We start from the raw sequence: 26,367 nt of genomic DNA, 5'->3' as shown, positions 1-26,367 counted from the left end.
GAGAAGCCTCATGCTCTCTCAAGACAGGTTAGACAGACTAGCCTATGTTGGCCACCTAAAGTAAGCTTTTAGAATTCAGTGCGGTGACTTTTGCTTCAGTTCACTTAAAAGAGCCAAGAAGCCAGTGACAACATTTTCAATCAGCACACAGCAACAGACCATACCGGTGAGCTCTTTAGTTTTTTCTTAAGGTGAAACAGAAAACTACTGATTTCAGTAGTTAAACTTCAGAAGTTAAGCTTCAGAAGTTAAACTGCACCAGTTTCAAAACACTTCAAAATCAATGGAAGCTTCCTTTTGCCTTTTCATGGATCCTGGATCAGGGTCTTGATGAGTAGAAGAACAAATCCAAATGGTGTGTGTACATGGCATTCAACCAGATCAGGGATTTGGTTTAGTTAATCCATAATATTGAAGCAAACATCCCCGACTCCTGATTTCCATGCATAGGTCAACATGTTGACAATAATCTTCAGTTTGAGATGATATTCCTCAAGTCATTGTGGTTTAAAATTTCCATTAACACCCTCAAACAAAATATCATTACAGGGGTTTGTTATCAAAGCAATTGAGAGTGCTGGGATGCTTCTATGCAGGATGAGAAAGATGAAAAAATGTAGTATGCTAAAGAGCTGTTGCAAAATTTTCTCAGAAATGTCCTATTTTAAAAGCCACATGTTCTCAGCTCTATTTGTCCTCAAAGGGGGTGCTGTATTTGACATCAAAGCAACTAGACCTCAAACTATTGTGTTATCTGGTGGAGAAGGGGATGTTTTTCTTCTCATTTGCTCTCAGGGTCCCTATTCAGTCTCTTTAGGCCAGGACTTTCCAGTAACATTAAGCACAGCACTTAAATATGTCACTGTCTTAAGCTACAACTATAGCATAAATCTCATGATCTATTGGTCCATCATGGGTCTAGCATTTCTAGCATAGACTAGCAATAGAGAAAATCTAAATTATCATCTGTCTTGAACCCCTGAAGAGAAAACAATAAAAAATAATTTTATGATACCATAATGACAAGAATAATACTTCATTTCATCTGGGAAAAGATGTCTTCCAGACTTCTCATTAATTCTTTTTTAAAGCCTGTTGAAATATAAGAGCTCTGCAAAGTTTCATTCTTTTTGTTTGTGCTGAGTAAAGTTTTCTTTATAGCAGAAAGATAGAAAAATTACCAATGCAAGCAGTCCACTTCCCTCACTCTCTTGATATATTAAATCTGCATTTGCAATTCCGATTTTGTGGGACAATTGTAAACTTGGAGTGTTTTTGCAGCCACTAGAGTAGCATCTCCACACTGCATGGAGGATTTGGCTCAGGCTAGGAACTCTGCTCTGGATGGGAAAAAAGAATTGATGCATTCAAACCTGCAGGAAACGGGCTTAGAAAGATACTTGGCACAAAATTCAGAAGCAAAACGAGTAATGATTTGTGATATGTCCCAGTAGGTTAAATAGATACCGGGACCTCTTTTCATCTTCCTTTTGTCAATATGACTACTCAGAGTCCTTTTGGCACACTGACAACACACACTCCAGGGGTCTCATTCAGGTGGACCATACCCCAGCAGTAATATCGTCTCTGCGATAGGGTGGCGTGGGCACAGAAGCGTTTAGAAAACGTACGTGCTACATAAAGAAGGAAGGTGGAGCAGCAATGGATTGGTTTAAAAAAGACATCCTACAGCTGCAAAGTCAAAGAACTTAGGGGAGAATACTGTGCTGCAGGTCCAGCTGCCACTCTTGCACCAGTCGTACGTTGCCTATAAGTGTTTGTTTGCCTCCTAAGGCTTTACCTGCATAACTACACAGCCTCCATAAGACCTTTAGAGGCCATTACCTAACTGAAGCAGAGTCCTGCCTGTTGTAAGGACTGCAGGACCGACAGAATACCTGGAAATAGAAACAGGTTACTAACAAAAAATCTGAAAAAGACATAAGTTATTTTCTACTAGACCCTCAGGATGGGAATTAATTCCTGCTCCCTATATCACTCATCACAGTCTCTAAATGTGCTCTTAGAAAGGAAGGCTTATGAAGGGAAAGGAAGGGAGGAAGAAACAGTTTCCACAGCTTTGGTGGGAGGAGTAAAGAAGGCTGCAGTTGCCAGAGGTGCAACAGATGATGTTTGATGCCCTAAAGGCTGTAACATGGCACCTGCTATTAAGGTGAGAAAAAATTCTCTGAACTGTTAGCAACTTTGGCAGGGGTTCTTCCAGCAAGCCCTCCGCTTCATGAGTAGAAACCTTCTCTCCATGCTCATAGTTTTTCTTGGCATTCATAAAGCAGTTCAACAAGCATATCCATTCCAAATCCTCCAGCCTGTCAGATGCTGGTGGAGGGATATCTGTACCAATCTCTCTCTTTCTTTAAAGACTGGAGAGATTTTATTTGATGAATGCTAAAGGAACAGATGTAAAAATGCAATACAGTCTTAACAATTAAACAATAAAACCCATCCATTCGGGTGCATGTGAGGAAAGTACAATACACTTAAGTGTTCCCAGATCCCATATTTTGGTGCTTTCATTTGTGATTGTGCTGGTACTGAGAAGCAGGAAAGACAGATATAAAGACTGTTTTGAACTTTATTGAATCTGATCAACTGTCTCACTTGGGCTCAATTTAAATTTGTCAAGAGTAAAAGTCCCCTTTCATTTCTTCCCTGTTCCACATACAAATGAGATCTTCACACGATTCAGAAACTGTGCTGGGTTTGAAGACAAATGCAAAAGCTGCCCGTCAGCTCATTCACCAACCAGCCAACCCAGTCAGTTCAACCAGCAGGAAGATCCAGCATAAACTGGGTGCCCTTGCAAGGGTGTGGAAGTTTCTGCCTTCACAGGTGCATGGGCAGGGGAAGCAGCAGCTCTGCCTCCTCAGCAGACCCACAGCGATGTGGTCCAAGGGAGGGAAGGGTGGAAGAGGTGGGGCGCAGGACCTCTTGGTTTCCAGCAGCCACTTCTACAAAACTGGTACAGACTGCTCCAAGTGCACCTCCCCTGATGTGTGCAGTGATGTGCACCCAGTCAGCCAGATCCCAAGCTGGTAATGTGGCCGTGTTAGGTTATTTTACCAAAAGGTCTGCCATATATGAACTATTAAAATCTGCACAGGTTTTAAAGTAGTAGTCGAACTCAATATTCCAAATAGCATTTACAATAAACTTACGTGATTTTTTCCTCTTTCTACGGCCATCTCAGATTTTTTCCTTTACAAACTGAACAGTTGGATGAGTGCTTTTGAGATGAAATCTCATTGGCTGATTATTCACTTTATTTATTTACAATTTAATTTCTACATTGTATGATGAATCACCAGAATCTCAGTAATGCATCTGCTGACTAGGTAACTACTTTCATTTTTTTAATAACAAATAAGTTACAGCTATTTTTAATAAGCAAATTTTTAGGATTGCTAACTCTGTTAGTAAAATTCGCAGAGCTTTTGAGCTTTGAAACCATTTTAATGCTCTGCAATTCTCCAAAGAGACTGAACAACAACAGAAAGTTCCATTATGATCCACAAGAATAAAAACAATGCTTCAGTTTGAAAAGAGAGTCACATTTTGGATTCCTTTTTCATACCCAGTTAACTTTATATACAGGTAGAGTATAACGTGACAGTAAATTAATACCCCTCCATTGTCACCTGTTCAAAATGCATTGGAATATTCAGTATGTTTTTTCCTATTTTTAAATCTCCATCAGAGTCTGTGTGAGAACTGGAATAAATAAGCAGCCACGTTTTCCCATACTGGAAAAGTTCCAGAAGGGAAAGGGCTCTTGACATTACAGAGCTAAAGGAGTTTTCAAGACACTTTCTATTTCCATACTCGTTCTTTTGTATGCTAGGTTGCCTGCCATTATGTTTATGTAATTCTGACAGTGTTCTTAATGACACACTAACAGATTGTAAAACACGCTGCTGGCATTTACTTGTTTTTTATATTTTTAAAACAATGTCCTTCATGTAACAGTAGTTAAGCGCGGCAGAAGGACATCATTAGAGCCATGGTTAAACTGTAATTTACACCATTAGGAAGGCAGGAGCAATTTTTATTGCCTGGCAATTTTCTTGCTGAAATATTTGGACCATATGGCTCAATTTGTGTAATAACCTTAATTTCAGCACCCTTCAGGTCTGCCTCCATCTCCTACGGAATGGTAAAATGCGGTTTAGCAGAAAAGGCAACTGTCTATACTTAGAGAGTTGAGATTAATAACATGTCACGTCCTGTTTTTGGTGAAGGAATTCGAACAGCAGCCAGATGGTATCTCTACAAATAACTGTCAGGGGTCTTGATCTAATCAATACAATGTATTAATACACCTCCCTTCGCTGCTTCTCGAGGGGCTAGCGTGCAACATCTGGAAAGATTGGGGGGACCGCCAAGTAGAAAGCTGATCCTTTTCAGAATCAAACTGAGCCCAATTAATTTTTCATGTATACTTGATAACTGTTTCATAATGAGCTATGCGTCTTGACGGAGTTAGGGTTGGCGGCATGAGCCGCTTGTGCTTCCTATCCCCATTCAGTCCACTTACAGAAACCAACCCATTAATCAAACTATCTGGCATAAAACTGAAATCTCAGCTCAGCAAGAGATCAATAACCATCCTTAAAAAAAAAAAAAAAAGCAACAACAAAGACCCTACCACTGAACAAGGCTATAGTGGGCAAAAGTATCCAGGCATGACATTAGTAATTACTTTAACAAAAACCAAAACTCAGAACCATACTCACCTGACAGGCACCTATAACATAGAATTTAATATTCGCTTCCTGTCAAAAAGTAACATTTAAGTCCATTAAAAATACAGTGCCATTCTGCTTTCTAGATACAGAGGCCATCTGGCCCCTATTCACCATAATTGCTATTATAGTCTCAAAAATAATATTTATATAGTGCTGTAAATTAAAAGACAGACAGCCATTCCCACTCCCAAAGAGTTTTCTGTTGATAAACTCATGTTTTAGCAGTGTGCAGGAATTAGGGTCTCGCCCCCTAAAAAAAGAGCGTGGCAAGATTACACATGCATTCCAGTGCTTTTTGTAAAGTCTGAAAGGAGGAGAGAGAGAGGTCACTTGGCAGGCAGAAAATGGGAAACTGCAACAAGCATAGGGGAGATGAGCTTGAATGAGGCTGTGAAGCTGAGTGATGGGAATGGATTCAAAAGGGAGCAGTAAAGAGAAAGGACAGGAGGTCAGCTGAGAATACTAAACTTATCTTGCGTAGGACACCCCACGGCTGTTTGATGAGAATGACTTTGGTGAATGTAGACCTGGATTAGATTCAAACGGAGTCCCCAGTGGTACCAGGCTCTATGTTACATTACCAATTCCCATGAGTCATATGGCTTGCTCTGTTTTTTTTTTTTTAAAAAGAGGTAGGATTCTGTTTATTAAAGTTACCCATTGCTTGTTAAAATTCCATATGAAATATAAGCATATGACATAATACTGCTCAGCAAATTTGAGCAAAAGACCTTATCTGTGGAGGGGAGTGGGGCAGGGGGATAGGATGGGGGGTAGAGAGTGGTCTTTCTAATTATCAACTGAAGAATTCCTGTATCTGTAGCTTTTGGGGGCGACCCTGGGGATTTTAGGAAGCTGCCCTATGACTTTACCAACAAACAGCGTTATCTTGGCATTGCCTGATACATCCACTTAAGAGTGTTGGTTAAACGTAAATTAAAATCTAGTCAAATCCAATTAAGCATTTTTAAACAGATATCTAATTTGAAAAACAGCTGTACATATTATCTAACGAATTTCCATCTCCTCCTTCTCCATTTTTATTTCCTACTTATATAAGAAAAAGCATCTGGAGCTTACCAAAACCTTGTTTTTAAAGCAGATTTAATGCAGTCACACACAACATGGCACAAAGGGAAGAATGTCCCTCCTATTATATCTTCCTATCAAATTCTACTTAATAAGGTGAAGCTTTGTGGGGGTTTCTGTTTTGTTTATTTTATTTTTACAAATTAGAAATTAGTGCCTGATTAGCTTAATCTTATTCTCACAGCTGAAATGCAAGACTTACAGAAAAACATCGCAGACAAAAGCATAAATATAAAGCATATATAAAAACATATATATAGAAACAGCATATGGAGCATTTATACAATCCCATTTTAGGCATTTGCCTTTAGGCTTTGTCACGTGGTCACCTATTCTCTTATGACTGCAGGTGCCCAAACTAAAAAGATTACCACTTCCAGACTGCTGCCCACCACCATCTTTCTGTCAGAGGGTACCATCTTTTAAATCTGCCAACCTTCATAATTGCATTGCGTGGGTTAGGAAAGGCCAGCTGATTAATTAGCTTCAAATCAACCACCTTCTTTTGCCTGACACATGCCAGTAATAGCACACAAGTGCACTAAAGGAAAGCAGTCTCATGTGAACGGCTGCAGCCCAAGGACAGTAAATGTCCATGCCTTAGGTGTTCTGGAGGTTTCATGGTCTATAGAGGACATTCATGCTCCTAACGAGGTTAGATACCTTAAGTCAGACACTGTAAATATCCCTCAAAAGACCTAATTCTACATGTGTTTCACTCATCAAAAAGAGACGTATGTAATGGATGAAAACTGGATCGTGCAAAAGGAGAAACCCAAGGATAAAATACACCAGGTATTTCCAAACAGGTAACTAATTTATGTGTAGAAAAAATTACCTATTGATCCAGGCACTCTGGTCTACAGTGTGCAATTAGGCATGGTCAGACATAACCCTATCAGTGTTTTCACTTCTGGTCCAAAAAATTTATCGAAGGGCAAAGTTACGTTAACTTCACATTGCACCCTGAATTAGGGAGAAAATATTCAAGAAAAAATGCAATGAAATAAATTCCTTTGCTATAACCTTCACTAATTCAAATCACCAGTTGCCTGACAACGTATTAAGACCTCGCAGACAGCAGATAAACCTTTCCCTACTACCCCACATCCTAACTCACGAGGATTCTTTCGTTCTTGGCAGAGTCCCAGCAGGGTCTAAAGCCATGTTTCTGTGGCTGCCGAAAGCATCCCTGAGACACTGAAGCGGCCTTGGTTACAGCAAGGACGGTACAAATAGAAGAGCTGAAGGCTCTCTCTTACCGTTCTCATCCAGTTCTATTACCACAGTACTTCAAAATCATCAAAGTTGTGCAACAATCCGTTTCATCCTTTCTGCTCTAATTAGGCAATTCTACATGTCTGTCTTGATAGGTGGGGCTTACTGAAGCACTTAATCAGTTTCTGGAGGGGCATCGTAGTGCCAATCCAAATGCTTATTTAAACAGAGCTGTAGTGCCAAATCCAGCATATTCTGCAGCAGCATGGAAACAACAGAATCTGTGAGACACAGATTGCCTCACACAGGTTTTTTTTTTTTTTTAGAAGCCTTCAATGTGAAGGAGCACTTGTCCTGTATTCATCCTGTGTAAGCTTAACAGGTCTAGAGATTAAAACACGGGAAGCATTTTATATTATTGGGCTTTCCTGGCAAATAAAACAATTACAGCAATTCCAGTACAAGCCCTTCCTGAAACTGTGCTAACGAGGCTTTGAATCTTAAAAACTGTATTTAAATCAAATGATTCATTTGCAAACCCATCACATACAGCACACACGTAGTAGGTGTGGGTCATTTCATTGGAATTAGAAAGCAAATGTCTCTATACATGAGAGGTCACCAGTTGTTGTAAGTTAAAATCTTTTCACTGTTAGGCATAATTAAAATACTCTAACAGTGGTTTCAGTAATTTAAACATTGCAGTATTGTTGTAATATTTTTCTAGGCTTCAAGAATTCACAATTGTTTGGTCCAATCAAATCTGGGAACACTGGAGAAGTTATCACCCATCAAGGTAATTACTTTCAAGTTGAAATAATTACTCCATCAATGTTAATGGTCTTTCAACTTCAATAAAGCACTCACCTGCCGATAATCACAGCTAACCTCTTGCTCTCATGCAATTCCCTCTCTATTTAGCAGGTTATATTACAGCCGTTAGAGTGGTCACTTGTCCTGAACAGCTGCTGAATTTCACTTTGATCGGCTGTGAACCATAAAAAAATTAGTCATCTGTGTATGATTTCCCCCTAACCCATAAGCCCTTGCAGAGCTAAGGATATGATCTTTTGGCTGTATTAGGGCACTGCTGAGCAGCCATCTTGTTTCTGGTTGTGGCTGCTTCCCACTCACTAACAGCAGCACAGTAGCCTAATTAACTTTTGCCCTCTGCTGCCGTTTACAGCTTTCATTCTTTGCTAAGTAGCACATCTTCTCAATTTATGGTGTGTGCAGGGATTCCTCCATTTACCCTCATCTTGTTTTCTTAGAGCGCAGTCCATTTCCCAGGCATCTGAAATAGGCATGTATAAAAAAGTTTCACTGGTGCCTCTCTTTGGCGTATTTTTTCTTATTCTTGTGGCAACTATCTTCATGCCTTCTTCTATAAGGAAGTGGAATTGTACAGTCCTGCATACTGCATTACTGAATAGTGTTATGTACAAGGAAGGTAATAACTATGTGGTATCTCATCTCTAATGCTGCCAAATGCTCACTGGTCTATATGAGGGAGCAGAAATGAAGGATGACACACGGATGTATTAAGTATTTCTGAATGTGATGAATAGAAAGGAACTAATTTTGGATGCAAGATTCCAGATATCTGTAAAATCCTACATAGGAGGCGTGTATATATGGTAGTACTGGCCACTTAAGATTATTGCTGATATATTTTATATGGAGTTTTTCAGCAAGTAAACTATTTATTATTTCTACTCTGGTTATATATTCGATATACAAATTACTGTCTGGTTATAAGAACATAATCATGCAAGCCAAAGCCTCATCCTCCTACCAAAGCCTCTATTATTGTTGCTATTCTGCAATACGACTACAGATTTTCCTACCACAGATGAAGCGTCTGCCAAGAGGAACTTGGCCAGCGTAGTTATATACCATCTCCCAAATAATGTAAGGTAAGCCAACATGTGTTCTCGACTGTTAGCATAGCTGCATCCAAACCAAAAGCTTTGCTGGTGCAGTGATATCAGCTAAAAGACGTGTTAATTTTTTACACCCCAAGCTGCCATAGCTATGCAAAAAAAGCCTTGTGGGATTAATTTGGCCTGAGAGCCATATACTGCAAAACACATTGTGAGTAGACCTGTGCTTCTAGTTAGGCACAGGTGTAGGACTTCCCAGGAATATAATGCTTATACCTATCTCTTGCATCCTGTAACAGGCACATTGCACTTTTAGTTACTCTCTCCTGAGGTGGATTTGAAACACCGAAGCCTTGATTCTACATAATAATAATGAAGGTCACTGCCCATAGCAGGCATAATTTTTCTTTATAGCCCTCATCTCTGGATGCCTTTCCTTCTCCAAGCACATTCTAACAGGTACATATTCTTAATTTTTTGACTCGTCTTCTTAGCTTTGAATTCTCCTGCTCATGATAAACCACCAAATCCTTGATATAATTGTCACGGGAGAAACAGCATTACAGACCCAAAAACCACCTACCAAGAAAAAGTCCAAACTTACCCACAGTTTTACCTCTCAGCAACATTTGCAATACAACAGTTAAAGAGCTGTGATGCTTTGATGCCATTTGGCAGGTACTGGCTTTATAATGAAATCAGTTCTGGGTCCTATGTTCACAAGCTTAAGCCCTAAGTTCACAAGAGTGAGAAGCTTGCTTTGACAATCTAGTCACTTTATGCAGATTTCCGTAAATGAGAACTTACTGTCAATCCATTCCTCTATAAACACATCTGTCTCATGTTAATGCTGTCAATAAGACACTAAATATCTTTCTTGCTTTAGAGGGTTAAAATGAACTGGGAAGGCATTGCGGGAGATGCTTGTACTGCTGTAACCAGTCTTGACTTGACTTTGCTCTGCAAATAAACCAGAATGTCAGTTTAACTTGCTGTCACCTAACATCTGTCACTACACTCCTGGCCAAACAAGCTAGGGAAATGGGTGACACTGCTTTTCAACTGCAAAGCATCAAAATGGCTCACATGTACTTCACTTGCTTCTAACGGTGCAGGGAGATCCTCCTTTCGTTTCAGTGGCAGCAGCTTTTGCTCTCAGAACTCAGTTCTCATTTTTATCTCCAGAGGCAGTGTAAAATTTCAAGGGGTTGGTGATAACCTCAAGGTACTGGACAGCCATACCTTTGACATATTAATTCAAATACAGACTAATGCACCTTAACTGGGGAGTGAATAGCTGCATTTTGGGAAAGTAGAGTGGGTAAGTCTGTCAAATGGTTTGAAAACCCAGAAGATGCTTCTCATTTGGCTCTGGAAATGGACAGAACGAAGCTGTCAAATCAGAGCAGTCCGCAGGGATATTAGCAAGAGCTTAATTTGTATCCTGCAGTGTCACAAGGACCATATTTCTACTTTAGGTTTTGGTCAAGCTTTATGTCCTGTGACAGGCAACCAGGGAGGAACCGGCAAGAGCAAGGGTGGGATAGGCTACTGTGATTCTAGCACTGCTTTTTTTTCTGGAATAATCTAATGGGATAAGAATGGAGTCTAACAGATTAAATAAAGGACCAAACTCATTGCTCGCTTAATACTTTAAGTCTTGCTTGTAACATAGAAGCTTGTGTGAGAGAATGACTAATGGCATATCCCACGAGGGAGCTCCGATAGAGATGCTTTAGGAGATTAAATGATTTAGCCTAGTACCCCTGAAAGCTATATTTTAAAGGGGCAGAAGTTTAATCATTGGAATGCTAGTTCCTTCAATAAAATTACATTTTAATTAAAGTGTCTCATTCACAAAGCTACAGTTAAGGGTATATCAGCAATTTCATGATAAAACTCTGTTTTTAAGGGGTTATAACTTTGAAAGTTGGTGTCCAGGTTTTTGCCCTGTGGGATAATTGACCTGACCTCCTGACGATATCTTTGATAACAGGACTCTCTGCATTTTATGTCAATAACTGATTCAAAGCTTTAGATGTTCTGCTGTATTCAGAAGAGGTAGGATTCAGATCTCAGCTCCTTGGCATAAATCAGCAACAACTCTACTGAGTTAATGTAGTTGTAACAGCTTAAAGTGAGTGCAACTGATGGAAGAGCTCTGCAGAAAGATTTCTCTTGAAAGGGTAGTATAATATTTAAAAACAAAAAAAAGGTAGCAAAAATAATAATTGATAAATGTTCATGACAAAAGACAGTAGAAAAAACATGCAAGTCAGCTTCACTGCAATGCTAGTAGAACAGCTATACATTTGCTGCCAGAATGTCATTTTGATTCAGGATAGTGTTTGGGGAAAATAAAGGATTTTGGAGCCAGGAAAATACTAATTCAGTAAATAATAGCTTGTTAATTTAAAAGGCTTTTAACTGATGCTGTTAAAGAAACACACTGTGGCAACATTATTTAAAAGGTCATTTTGGTAGGTTTTATTACCCACAATACAACCATCTTGGACATTTTCTGTTGTTGTTGGCATGCTTAGAAGACATTGCAATGCATGACTGGCCAGGTCAATTCCGATGCTCAGCAACACATTCCATGCTGCTGAAGCAGAGTATTAGGAGAAGCCCTGTCATTTTGCTGGTTTTGAAATCTTAGGTGTTCCATCACAATTATGATTGTGATTATTTTTTTAAAGCAAGTTAAGGGAGTTAAGTACCAAAATCCTACTGAAGTTCAGGAACTTTAAAATCCCAATCTACTTTTTAAAACCTAACATACTGTACAATGCAACTGTAAGATTACTGAGCTGGAAACTTCTCCCACCTTGTCGTGTCAAGATTTGATTAGGGGAGTTACTTAAAGGTTGCTATTGGGTATTTCAGAGAAAGCCCTTTAGGATCCTACTTGAATGTCGAACAGATACTTTGTAACTCAGGTAATTAAGAATTTAGGGGATTTCTGTTGATATTCAATACAAACATGGCCTATAAATATAATATAATTTAGGGAAAATTCTAGGTTTATGAAATTGAGGTGACCCTGATGAGGAAACCCAACCTTATTACAACCTCATTAAACAGTTTCTGAAACTTATTTTCGTGACACAGCCAAGTACAGCAGCTATCCTAATATACATCAGTTGAGTTCCACCACCTATAAGCAGTCTTTCTATAGAAAGACTAGAATGTAATATATAAGTGGGAGGAGCAGTATCAACTGCACAAACCATAACCACTTCTGTCACTGATTTACATAACATTGTTAGTCAGTTCACAAAACAACCCACCCTTTCTGAGTCTATCCTTTCACATACCAAATAGAAATGTAATATATACAGACATTCATGTTTGGAAAGTCCCTTGAAGGGAAAGACATGTTAGCAGTGCAAAGTAACGTTCTAACTATAAGTACATGTAATGAAAGTAAAAGTAGATCTGCTTTTATTACTGATGAATTGTGAGGGGAACGTGCAAATGCATTGCATACATGAATTATGTAATTACTAATGAATTCATTCACTTTGTGATTCCAACTGAATTACAAAATTAGAATATATGCAAGGAGGACTGATTTTGTTGTTCTTTGTGCAGATCCTGTGAAACTATTTTGGCAGTCAGACAAAAGGCTCAGGACAGTATTTTCAGAGCGAGGCTGACAAAGTTCGATGCATGTGCTCAGTTCCTCCAGACATGACCCATCTATGCTTTCGAGTAATCTACTTGCCTCTACCAGGATTTAGATATTGATGTGAAATATTTCAGTCTGCATTGAGCCAAACACAAAATTTAAACCAACAAAGCTAATGGCAATTAGAAACCCCACTTTTCCAATCAGTGTTAAATGAGATTTTAAAATACCACAGAGCAGAGTAAAAACAACTTAAAACTGGTTTTGTCGTCCAGTTCTTACCATTACTGTTAGTGCTGTAACAGCTGGGATGCTAAACGTTGGATCACTGCGTTTTTCTTGATAGACTACTCGATACAGAGAGATAACACCATTGGGAGAGACCGGCTGGGTCCAGTTCAACCGCACTGAGTATGCACTTGTTGGTTGTGCCCAAGGGGCTCCCATGCCCCATGGGGCAGCCTCCAGAGTTTGGGTTGAAGCCCACAGGCTGTCCACTGACCCCACAGAATTTTGAGCTCTGGCACGATATTCATAGAGAGTAAAAGGCTGCAGAGCATCAGACGCATCAATAAATTCCAAAGCTCCTTCAGCCCAGATGAACAAAAGCAGCTCTTCTTGACTTCCCACAGGACGTCTGAAATTAAATTAAAGGCAATATGTTTAAAATTGAAAATAACTAAAATAGTCCTATGGTAATAGATTCTGAAGTTCTAAGTTCAACCTGTACCTCAGAAAAATACAGAACTTATTTCTATACATTATACACACACAAGGAACTGCCTACCTATCTTTGCACCTTAAAAGCATTCCTCTGAACTTGTGTTAGGTGCTGAATAGTGAAGAAGAGATTTTTGAGGCAATCATTTATTCTTTATCTAGAAGAATACTATGAACGTGTCAAACAAGTGTGCTGTCATAGCCCATTGTAGCAGAATAGCAATACAAAAGCATATTGTCCATTTAGGATAGAACACATCAAGTATGAGACTTACAGAATTTAGAACGTGAAATTTTAAATCCATATGTAGTTGTTAAGTAATGATTTGAATTGCAATATGGATGCAAGTTTTCAGCTTTTCTGAAAATCAAACTATTTATGGAGGTACTCACCTCAGGATCCTTCATTTATGGAAAACTTAGGACCAATTTACTTGAGAAAAATGTTACCTAGTGAACAAGGGATAAATATTCTATTATGCCCTCAAAAACCAAAGCCGTGCACTTTTAAATTCTGGTTTGCACACAATATATATCCCATTTGTTCTTGCGAATGGAATAACTAATCCCTTGTGCATAAACATAGCAGAATATGCAGCTCCACCACAAAAACTCATTAAAATATCACAAGTAGTGCTTTCTGTAATAAACTACGTATTTTTTCCAATGCTGCTTTTGTTTAAAAATGCAAACTTAAGATACATGAAGACAATTCACTGTATAAGTTTTTGGCACAATGGGTTTTTATTTTTGTACATATATATCTCTCTCTGTATGTATACACACATATATATATGTATATATATGTGTATGTATATATATACACACATATATATTTACATATATATACACATATATATTTATATGTATATATAGCATTCCTACTACAGATCTGCTTATGTTGGACCTGGTGATATTCTGAGTATCAGAGGAGATTACAGATGATCCTCAGCCCCTTTTCTAATGTGGCCCCTTCTAGTACATAATTTATAACAGTTGTAATAAGGCAAGCACTCATCTTCAAAACTGAGTTATCAAATCAATTCTTACACTTGGCATAAAAATGTTTGTGTGAAATTAAGTTGGTTACGTTTAAACACTGTGATAAATCTCAATGACGGTTGTGCTGTACTGCACATGAATTTAAGTATTTCCCCTACTCTTCACAAGAACCTTGGCCTTTGCAGAATGTAAAAGCACTTTCACCCTCCATGCCAACAACAAAAACCAAATCACATTAGCTGCCACTTCTATTGCAAGTAGGGCAAATTTGCAGAAATAAAATTGGTTTGTCTGACTACTGGGTGTCATCATCACTCCACACACACAGAAGCTGAAGAACATTTCTTTGGCAAGTGAAAATCTGTATTTCACAGAATTCTGTCGGATTTTATTTTGTTAGATCAACCCAGGAATTACTTTATAAATATAAAATCCAACAATTTCTTGAAACTGATAATCTTAGCTGCTTGTAATAATATATACCCAGGTATTTACAGGCAAATATGAAGACTATAACAAATGCATGTATGTACACATCTGTTTATTCATCCTTTGTGTATATGCATATATAATGCACACGCAAATACATTCTTTTCTTATATGAACCTAAAGAATTTTTGCTAAACTCTGAGATAAGCAGGCCATATTGACACTGTTTAAAAGCGTTAAAGTAGGATTTTAAAAAAAGAAGAGTTTTGAGGTACAACGTCTCTAGTGTAGTGAAATAGTTAAATTATAAGACGTGTTGATTATAAGATTATAAATTATAAGATGTTAAGAATTGGTTGGTAGAACTGGGTGAAGAATGGCAGGTAGAACAGGAAGGAAAGATTCCCTAGAAATTCTCTCTCTTGCAACAAAGTGTCTGGAAGAGTTGGGGTACAAAATTCCCCACTGACCTTAAAATTCCATCAGCTATTTTTATTACGCTTCCCCATGCTCTATTGTAATGGCAAATTAAGCCTTATGCAGAACCCTCCCCTAGATGCTGTTCACTGACTTAATGCAAGACACATAATTCTGAAAGGTGAATCACTGTGTCTTTCTCCTGCACCTAAAAATATAGTCTTTTCCCTGTGTACTCAAAAAGATCCCTAAAAAAACTCTGTAGATAAGCCAAAAAAGAATATATTTTAGTGCAATAAAGTCACATTTAATTTGCCTTGTCTGACCAAGCAGTATGGCACTTAAATGAATACAGAAATTTATGCTTTACAAATTTTTGAAACTCTGTGATAAACAGTTTTCTCACACTGAAAGATCAAATATGCCACCAACTGTAAGCTCATCCACAAGCAAAGCTGTGCAATGTAGTCTGGTTAAGTATTTAGATCTTATTACTGCTGAATATTTAATGAATGAAACTTATGGTTAGGTAAATGGTTCCATCTGTAGTGCTAAAAACCAGAATATCTTCATGTATGAATAAACTTTGAACAGAAGTGGTTGAACAGTCTGTAATCATTTCAATCGTTTTAAGATTTAAGATTCAACTGCTCATTTAACTGGAAGTGTTTCTTATGTACAATGAACTGCAAAGGAGAATAACATTTCCAAGAGCTGGAAGCTGTCTCTTAATCTGCATAGTCTGATTTGCTGCTTACATTCATTTTAAAGATGCTCAGATATTTTTATAAGGGCAAATTCTCCCTGCCCCACTGCCAACCTGAGCCAGATGATATAAAGAGGAGAATATAATCTTCATTGTGACAGTTAACTATAGAGCTGTATGCAGAGGACTGCAGCAACGCTAACTGCAACACTCCCCCCTCAGGTTTCTTACATGAAAGGAGACTCAGTGAATCCCTGAGGTCTTGCAGGTCAACCCAAGAATATTCTTCACGTTTACCTTTCACCATGCAACAAAAGTACATGTTTTAGCAGTGCCTCCTGTTTTCCTTACCAGAGTGGTAGTAAGCTATTTCTAGAAACACTGCGAAGTCCTGGGGTAAAATTCAACGATCAGGGAGTCATGCTATAAAATGTGTGGGAATAACGCAACATCAGCAATGCTCCCCATCTACCGTTTCACATACAATTAAACAAAGCAGCCTCACTTACCATTTGGCTTCAAATCTACATTAATGTAGTTTGCATTTCTATTTTTTTTTTACAAGTTTTGATGTCAAAAAGTGAACAAAAGGTATTTGAGATTATTGCATGTAATATGCTAATTTAGATCAGGTATTATATCAATTACAGGCATAAATAAAACCCTTCAGGAGTTCTTATACTCAATGACATATCCATCCATAAAGATTCTTATATTAAACCATCTGCTAATATATGTGCCTTGGAAGCTGTCTTTGGTGAAGCTCATGGCTAAGGATATAAGGGTAAGCAATGCATTAATCGTAAAGAGTCAGTCTAGAAGCCTCTATGCTGCAAATCACCACAGTCAAAAGCCACTGAGACGTCCTCTGTCTTAAATTGCCTCTTGATTTTTTTGCTACATTTTCAGCATCGGGGCTGTTCAGCTAATGAGAGCTACATTACAATCTCACATATATATACTAAATAATATAAACTTACCAAACATGACATAGACACCTTGACAGAAATTCAGACGCTCCCTTAACAAGATATGAACCAAACCACTTATAATTTTACAAGCAATATTTCTTTAAGAGTCATCTTATGTACATCCTACACAGTGCATGCTGGTGGTCAACAGAGAACAGTTCCATTACCTAATGTGACCTATATCTTATTAAAATACAGCAAGAAATACATCACCTATTTCCATAATATTATTTTTCTGGACTACCAATTTCTGTGGTTGTCACAGGGATGTTATGTAATGATGAATGGGAAGGGCAGTAGATTGGGTGATCGTCTCATGAACCAGATCTTTTCTCATTCACAATCTCTTCTAAGTTGTGGTTCTTGCTAGAAAAGTTTTAAAGCCTCTGTGTTTAGTACTGCGATATAAATCAGTAATAAAATGTCACCATCTCTTTTATCATAAACTAACATTTTAATTTTTTGGTTTCTAACAAAATGGCTGCAAACTTGCAAGTGCTTTTATGATTCCAGAGGAAAGCAAGAGTCCTGCCATTTTAATGCAAAGACCTGCACACACACTAGCTCCCCAAGCATTCCAGGTTTTGAGTTAAATGAATTTATTTTGGTGGTGATGCAGTAAGGAAGAGTAACATGATGAAGAAGAAATTACATGCCATAACCTCCCATAGAAATACTGCAGTCTTGCTGCTATAACAATGTAAGGCTATGTGTGGCTACAAAATGAAAAAGAACTATGTGCTTACATCCCATTTCTGATTTTTTTGCAGCTATCTGAGAAAGATTTGATATTGTTGTTGTCTAAGCACATTTAAACTTCAGCTGAAATAACTGCCAAGTGATTCATGCCTATGTAGGTGAATATAACGATTGTATCTGGAGCCCCAGTGCGCCATTTTCATTTCACTTTAAATAAAAAACAAAATGTATCTATGTCAGTCAGTGCCCTTCTGCTGTACTCAGAGGTATCAAACAGGCTACAATTATGATTGTGAAGTGATTGTGTCACATTGGAGGAAGGTTTATTGCTTTTGAGTCTGCTAGGCAGTAACACATTCTGTTTCATATTACTCTTTATATCATTGTTTGGCTGTGACTAGAATAATCAAATGCCATCAAATGCTGTCAAATTCAATTTACAGTATTTTTCACTGAAGCAGGCTTTCTGCATTATATTTCCTGTTTTCCCTTTCTATGGCTGCCATGGAATAGCGGCGGTAATCACCAGCTTTATTTACAAAACCAACAGACTGAAGACATGTCTTAGGCTATAACATACACTTTATTTCTCTTTATACAGGGGAGGGACTTGGTGTTTTTTGATGAGACAATTAAAAAAAAAGCAAACAAAAGGATATTTCAAGAGAGCGGGAATTTTTAGAGACTACTAATGTGTTTAAGCAAAAGTGAATTTATATTAATTATCACTGCTGATTCCAAAAGGTAATTCGATTTCCTGTCTTCTCAGTCACAGCGCCTTTATAATAAAATGTACCCAAACTCTTTGTGGGAGCCTAGGTTCAGCCTAGCTCGTGTTTGCCACACATACTTAGAGTGGGAAAACCAGGAACTTCACAATTTAAATTCCTCTCCAATACATGGCTTGCGTTTTATATTCTCCGACTTTCTGAAACTCTTTGTCGTGGTTTAGCCTCAGATGGCAACAAAGAACCACGTGCCGCTCGCACGTGCCTTCCTAATACAGGAAGGATCGTAAGAAAAGGCAAGACTCTTGGGTTGGGACAAAGGCAGTTTAACAGGACAGCAAAGGGAACAGGCAAACAACAACAACACGGACAGGGGAATATACAAACGCGATTACGGAACCGCCGCTCCCCGCCGCTCGCCGACCGGCCGGACCCGGGACGCCCCAGCCCGCTTTTAAGCAGCAACGTCCTGCCCCCTCCCCCGGCAGCTCAGGGTGGGCGTGGCTCACATGGCATGGAATACCAGGAAAAGTTAACCCTATCCCCACCGGAACCAGGACACTCTTAGAGAAAGTCCCTTCAGCGAGCTTTTAAAAAAGGATCAATGGGCTCAGCAGACATCAGTGCTCTGCTACTTTGGTACTTACCTAAACACAGCTACCTATATAGAAAAATGGTCATGCAGAGCTTATGAATTTCCTCATAGTGAGTGAGGATATGTCAGTCAACCATCTAGACAGGGCAGCTGAATACACACACCGAGGAACATAAATAGATGCACTGTAGTCACACTCCAGATTACTTATTTACAAAGGGGAACATTAGTTATCTTGGAAAATTGATCTGTTTTAGGAACCTAGATACCTTTTTTGCTTTTAAAAATCTCAGAAATGGTGACTTACTCCTGTTTCCATTCCAAAATTCTCAATTGTCTATCAGAGGGGATTGAAGAATGTACCTAGTGGTCTGGGTAAACAGTGAGAATATTCATCTTACAATTTTTGTGTGTCTCTCTGAATTTTTAAAAATATATTTTCACCTGCTTTTTGTCATTTGTAGATCAGGAAGATGATTCTTGTCTCAGCTCTTATTCTCAACATCCATAGATTAGCATCTTACCTTAGTATTTGACTGGCAATATATATTTTACCATATACTTCTACACTTCTTTTCACCTCCTAGTACAACACGGAATAAAAAAATTAACAGTTCAAATAAGACTAAGAATCTGAGGTGATAAAAGCATTTACCTGTAAATAAAGTAGTTAGTAACGATGCCATTTGGTTTCTTAGGCGGTGCCCATTTCACTTCTATGAGCACAGATCCTATTGCTTTAACGATAGGTGGACTTAATTCTCTAGGAGGTGCTTCAGCAGTTCTTGAATATGTTTGACCACCTGCTCCACACGCACCTACAAAACCAGAAGTTTGCTCAGTGACGAGAACTTCTTCCTCAACAAAAAATACAGTAGAACCAAATGAATGTCAAGTAAAGAAGCTCCTGCTGAAATGGTGCCTCATTTCATTATTAAATACTCATTTAAATTACCGCAACTTCATTGATGAATTTACTCCTGATTTTCACTAGTGCAGGTGAGGAGAGAATTGTTTCCAAACGGTCATTTTAAAAAGACTTATTTCAATAGGATATTGAAAATTTCCATTAAAGTCAAGGAATTTTGCAATATTTGGGCTCTTCTCTACTGTCTTTATGTTTACCACTTCTTGGTGAACAGTTACAGAACTGATTTTGTTCTGTATGCACATTTTCAAAAATTTTTAAGCTATTTGTGAAGAGCTTTTAACAAAATGGCACGTATTACTTAAAATACGTTTTTTAAATCTCCATTTAAAATATTCATGATATAACATGGAGAAATATTTAATTCATTCAGTGCTAGGCTTTCTTTTTACTAGTTAAACATTTGACTCCAATGTAGGAATAAGGTTTTATCTGCTTTGCTGAGTTGAATCTATCTGGAAAATCTCCATTCCCTTCCAGTCACAGAGGCAAGTCTTTTAAAATTGTCTTACCGTTCTGGCATGCTTGTATTCTTATCTCATACAGGGTGTAGGGATCTAGGCCATCAACAAGAGCAAAATGTGCACGTCCGACCGGCTTCACCAGTAGAGTAGGACTGCTCGCATTTAGTAAAATGTTGTATTCCAAAGGCACGTTGACAAGGAATATCCCTGTTGTGAAACACAGAAGAACCAGTGATTATCTGAAATACTAACAACAGTGCAGGACAACTTCAAAGAGGCATTCATCATATGCAATTTTAAATGTAAGCCCCCTCTGGAGGTTTTTGCCTACTGCCTCTTTTGGAAACTACACCCATTTAAATATAAACTGGAACAGATCCATTTGCAGATCACAACTGGAAGACAGACATTACAGTCCTTAGTTAAAAATCAAAATTCAATTCAGTCAATGCCTATGTTGCAATTGCTACTTCTGGGAAGAGTGACCTTATGACTGGGAACCAGGCAGCTTTTATTTCTTTATTTTGGAGGGGCAACAGCTGCTAAGCACTGTTGTTGAATATAGAGTCATTTGATCAAAAAAGTGAATTGCCACCATTCAGCAAATTATCCCTTTTTAGCCCAGCAGCAGTAGCTGAGTGTAGGTTCTTAGCCTGCTTTACCAGTAAATCACAATACACTAGTTTGAACCAAGAAACATATTATTTAATATCATTTTCTTCAACTAAAACTATCAGGTTTTAGTTTTTGTTGAAGAAAAAACCCTCAATTTTTACTATTTTAATTCAAACATTTTCCGCATCTATTCCTCTTCCTATGCTGTCAATTCCTAATTTTCCAGTTCTCTTGATAAGCTGAAAAAATCAGTTTCTCCATGAGAACAGGCTAAGCCATATGCCATTCCCTCCGAAGGATCAGCAGAGGTTCCTGGGTCTTCTCTTGTTTCCTCCCACATGACCTCTCGGGGGTTTTTATTTGGTTTGGTTTGGTTCTGAATTAGGAAATGGGCACTAGGCTTTTTATTTTTTGTCTACTATAGACTGTTCCACATAGACAGCAGCAATTTCATGAACCAAGAGAATAACCAAAGAGTGTCTCTTCAGTGTGTTTCCTTCATTCTGCAATCACATAAGGCACAGTCTTAAGAAAGAACAAAGTACAAAGTAGACAAGGTACCTTTCTGAAATGAGTCAAGATGTATTGGAATAGTAAGAACACATTTCTCTTTCCACACAACATGTACTTCAGATGTTACAGAGATGTCTTTGTGATTGCACCAAGAACCAGATGCCAACGAGCAGTTTTGAGACTTGTCCAGATCTTGACAATCTTTCCATTCATAGCTTTGGAAAACAACTCCGTTCTTTCTCCTAATTGTGGGTTTGGTCTTTTTCTGATAAAGTATCTACATTGGTACTATCACCCTGAAGCTACAAAGAGCACTTTTTTCCCCTGTTGTGCATCTTTTAGATGGATTTTTTTAGCTAAGTATGTATGCGAGTATACATATTAACAAAAACAAACAAACAAACAAACAAAAAGAGCTTACAAGAAATCAGAGAGATTTCAAGTTTCTTTGTGGTACTATAAACAACTGATATACTTTGGAAGATCGCAAAAATCTTTGAATATCAAGTTTTTACGATTCTCGGAAGAAAAAGAGGACATAAAAATACCAAAGAAATAAGATGCCGCTGCCTAATTAGATGCTAGACAAAGGAAATGCCATTACACTAAAAAGCTGAAGAAATAGCCCTGAAGTGGAGGCATGACTTCAATCTTATTCAACTGCTCAGCTTACAGGAAGAAAAAAGATGCTGATGGAAGAGGTGAAGGGAGAAGAAAATGCAAAAATCCCACTGTAAAATTTTCCTTTTTCAGTGTATAAGTTTCAAGGAAAACACCAAGATCTATTCATTAAGAATGGAATAACAGAAATACAACTTTTGAAGTCATGCTGGATGTTACAGAATAAACCTCTGGGAGGTGATGTCGAAGTAGATGGCTTCTGCAACAAAGAAAATTATTTTTTGTTTGTGATATATGGAAGAAGAAATGCTCTGGAAGACTGCACTTGAGTGTGCATTGTATAATTTTACCAGTAATTAAAAAATATTATTACAGCTAAACTACTTTTTTTTTTTTTAAATTTTTCTTTTTCTTTCTTTTTCTTTCTTTTTTTCCCCTAACAACTGGAGTGTCTGTAAAGGACACAACACAAGATCCAAAAGTAAGAGCCTGAAATGGTAGACAGCACGTCACATAGAAACCTTTTTTTAATCTCGCAGTTAAGGTCCTCTTCTTCTCCAGTCCTGACAACAGACCAGATATTTCAGCCAGAAAAACCCACTATCTTATGAAAGTGACACATAATTCACTTTTGTCCATCTGATCAGTGCATTTATTCTAGGCAAAATTCACCTGAAACCTTTGAAATTGGAACTACTCAGAATGCTTGATTTCCCAAGGAAGATTAAATACAAACAAGGACAGTTGACTCCAGCCATCAATATGCAGCAAAGGACACGTATTTCAAAATAATTAACCTATCCATGTCCAACATTCAGCCAGTATCTCAGCAGAAATGCTAAAAAAAAACCCAAACAACCAAAACCCAAAATCTTAACGTTCTGTTAAATGATGATATTAGGAATGATACCAATAACAAATATGCTCAGGAGAAAAAAATATTCTCAGGGAGTGAACATGAAATCGAAAATAAAACTAAGTAAGCATCCCGAAGAATTGCAATATGAAATGGAAATCCTTCTACAATTTTATGAAATTCATCGAATGCTAAGATCAAAGGATCACTTCAGAATCTGAAAAATAAAAAATATATAGTCATACAACACAGAAACTTGTAAAAAACCCCTTTCTTCCAGAATAGCCTTCAGCATCTGCAGCCAGTCTGAAACTACTACCTTGTGTGCTCTGATGACTGAAGGAAATGAAATGGGCATATTTGTTAAAGTCAGCTGGGAAACCACACAACTTGGTTAGTTCCAGAGTTCATAAATTTATGTCAGAATAAAAGGAACCGTAAAAGCACAAGTGAACCAATTTACCTTAAGTGCAAATGGCAGTTTTGTTATTTGGTGTCAAAGTTACCATGAGCACAATGACAACCTGCCATAACACATTTTCATGTTCACTAAAGAACAAGGATTTAGTTGGTTAATATTCCCAGCAATACTCTTTTTCATAATTTACAACAACTAGATGCTGATAGGTTATTTAACATTTATGAAGTTAAGATGTAATCAGAAAAACCCTGATTATCTTTACAAATAAAAAAGTTAAAATATTCCACTGTTTTTCTCTGCGACTTCATTTCACAGCAGGTGCACATTTTGCAATGGGACAAGTCAATCAAACTAAACCTTGTTTTTTTTGTGGGCATATTTGGCTAACATTTAATGGACAATTCTGTGCAAAACTCTGCATATTAGGTGCGACAGCTCTGTGTACTTCAAAACTAGGGTAGTTCAAAAACAGAATTTGCAGCACAAGATGCTTAGAATTGTGAGAAAAAAGCTGACTGGTCACCAAAAGCAGACTGGTCACAAAAAAATCTGTTTGAAGTCAATTGCTGAAAAATTGTTTAATATGATGTGAAACCCAATCACAATTAAAGTAAAATAGTTGAACTGTTTCACTTATAGTAAACAAATACTAAAATAAGAATGTCATATCTTTTATTTAAAAACAAGTAAGAGTAGAGTTATATTTTAATATTTAACTTCACAAAATAAAATGATTTATTTCACTTCCTGAGATTACGTATTTACACGAAGCTTCAAATATCCAGATATCCCATTCAAGTATTCCCAACAAGACTCCAAATATAGTAACAGCTGGAGACACTGACTGCTTTCAAGATGCAGAACTTTGGACATTGAGCTTGAAAAGCTTGTCCTACAGTGATGTGCATTAAACAATAATTTACATGAGAAAACAAAAATAAGGAAATATAACATTGGCTTAGCAAAAGTCCAAACAATTTGTTAGGCCACCAGTACAGGAGAAAACAGGTTAGCTGGGGAAGCTAAAAGATCAAGCTAAGAGACAAATAAATGTCATTCAAGTACCAAATTTAATCCCAAGAAGAATAAAGTAGGAATCCAGACATGTTACACAACTTTCATTCTAACTGATAAGCAAACCCAGAGGTGGATGAAGTAGAGTGTTACAACACGATGGAAGAAGACATTTTAATCCAGATGATTAAAAGCAGGTACCCTAGGAGCAGAGGACAGGATCCTCTTTTGAGCATGTTCAGCTTTCATGGTATCACCAGCAACTGAAGATATCTAGAAGAATCAGGCCCCAAGTGAGGACCAGCAGGGTTGTCCATGAGTCGAAATGCAGGATGGCTACCTGCCTACCTATCAATAACATTTATGGATATGCCTTGGAAGAATTATGCGGTGAGGTTTTTTTCCATTCAACTTTTCTGTTTCCATCCATGGCGCTAATAGTTGTTCCATAATAATTGTAACATATCCTTCTGTAGCATATCAGTGAAATGTACCGTACCTTTGAGGTCTGTGCACTGAGGCAACACAACACAAGATAATGGGATACCTATTTCAGAAAATAAAGTCCTATTTTCCATAGTGAGTGAGGTGTGTCAAATATTTTTTCTGAATCCATCACTTTAACCACTATTCGGCCACCTTGCTATTTAGCTAAGTCAGGAGTTTTGAAATACTACATATCTATAAAGTCGTAAGATTTAGATACATTACAGATGTTGAAACATTATAATTAAAGCCATCCAAAAAGAAGGTCTGTAAAATGTGATGCCCATAATGATTCATGAGGGTGATTATTTGATCCAAATTTATTACAGCAGATCAGAAGATAGAATACCAAAGCATCCCTGATACCCACAGGCAGGAAGACGCTATGACCAACTACCCTCTCCTCAAAACTTGTTTAATAAAAAGCACCTCTTTTCATGGAGATTATACCAATTAAAACAAATGTCTCATCCAAGAGTGACTGCTAAGCCTGACAATCCTTATAACAAATGCTGCATTCTGGGTTTATAAGGGAAACCTATATTATCTCAATATAGGCTATTGTGAAACACGGATTCACACACAGAGAAAAACAGAACAGAAAAAGCCCTGATGGGGCTATTTATGCCAGCACAATGGCATAAATAAGGATAAAAAGTTGTAGGCTCTTTAGGCTAATCCTACCAAGCTGAGGATGTATGTGGCCCCAGACGTCTGCATGCACAGGACCTGTTAATGGGATGTATGCGATCTGGAAGATCAGAACCTTCAAAATAAGCCTCCACCTGCATCTCCTGTAGACTTCCTCTTGGGAAAAAAAATGCAAGGAGCACAAAGGTCTCAGAATGAGCATGAAGCAAGGTCAAGAATTAATTTCCTAGCTTCTGTATTTACTTACACTCTGCGCACAGGGTTTCTCTTAGTAGCATTTAGTAACATTTCTCGGCTGTTGGTACTGCCTATTCTTGTAAGATCCTGTAAGTGTCCCTGAGATATTCTATAAGAAGAACAGCAACTTTTGTTTAAAAACTTTAATAATTGGCCCCACAACGAGAACACAGAGGGGAAGGGACTGAATCACCAATTATCCACTCACCAAAATGAGATAAGCGTTCAAAGCTTGTCCCAGTACCTGGGACATGTGCCTTCCTCTGACTGGGCAGAATGATTCCTACAGCCATGTGAATACATCAAGCCTGCATCCTCTACAGACCCATAATGTCCAGCCTTCCCCTCACCCCTCTGATCGTGTGGTTTCAGGAATACATGAACCTTTGTACATGCAACCTTAATTGATACATAACCAAATGTACTACACAGAGCCTGATTCTCCTTGCAGGCTTGTAACTTAACTGCGAGTAACAGGAATTCGAGCAGCTGGAAAAGAAAAGGTCTAGAACAACAAGGACAAGCGTTTCTGGGAAGCACCCCACTCTTTGCAAGCCTATGCTATTCCAGTATATTCTTATGTTTTAAATCTATTTATAATATTGCTGAATATTTTGTACTTTAAATTATATTTATTATCAAAACTATAATGCAGCATGAGTCACTTTCCAATAAAACCAACGGTAGATTATATGCCATTCGAATTCACC

General features: G+C 37.9%; 1 protein-coding gene across 4 annotated transcripts in view; it reads right to left on the bottom strand.

Annotated features, from left to right (window-relative positions):
* The window catches only part of USH2A (usherin), a 394,302-nt gene that overhangs the window by 41,431 nt on the left and 326,504 nt on the right, over positions 1–26,367 (bottom strand). For all 4 annotated transcript variants that reach the window (XM_074579436.1, XM_074579435.1, XM_074579437.1 and 1 more), the window contains 3 exons: positions 20,292–20,450; positions 19,507–19,669; positions 12,867–13,221 (listed from right to left, as the gene is read on the bottom strand). In XM_074579436.1, coding sequence (XP_074435537.1) covers positions 12,867–13,221; positions 19,507–19,669; positions 20,292–20,450 — 677 coding nt within the window. The remainder of the gene's footprint in view (positions 1–12,866; positions 13,222–19,506; positions 19,670–20,291; positions 20,451–26,367) is intronic.

Source organism: Larus michahellis, chromosome 3 (assembly GCF_964199755.1).
Source record: "Larus michahellis chromosome 3, bLarMic1.1, whole genome shotgun sequence".
Classification (NCBI taxonomy): domain Eukaryota; kingdom Metazoa; phylum Chordata; class Aves; order Charadriiformes; family Laridae; genus Larus; species Larus michahellis.
Note: the sequence above shows the minus strand (reverse complement) of the source record. Positions and strands in the feature narration are given on the sequence as shown.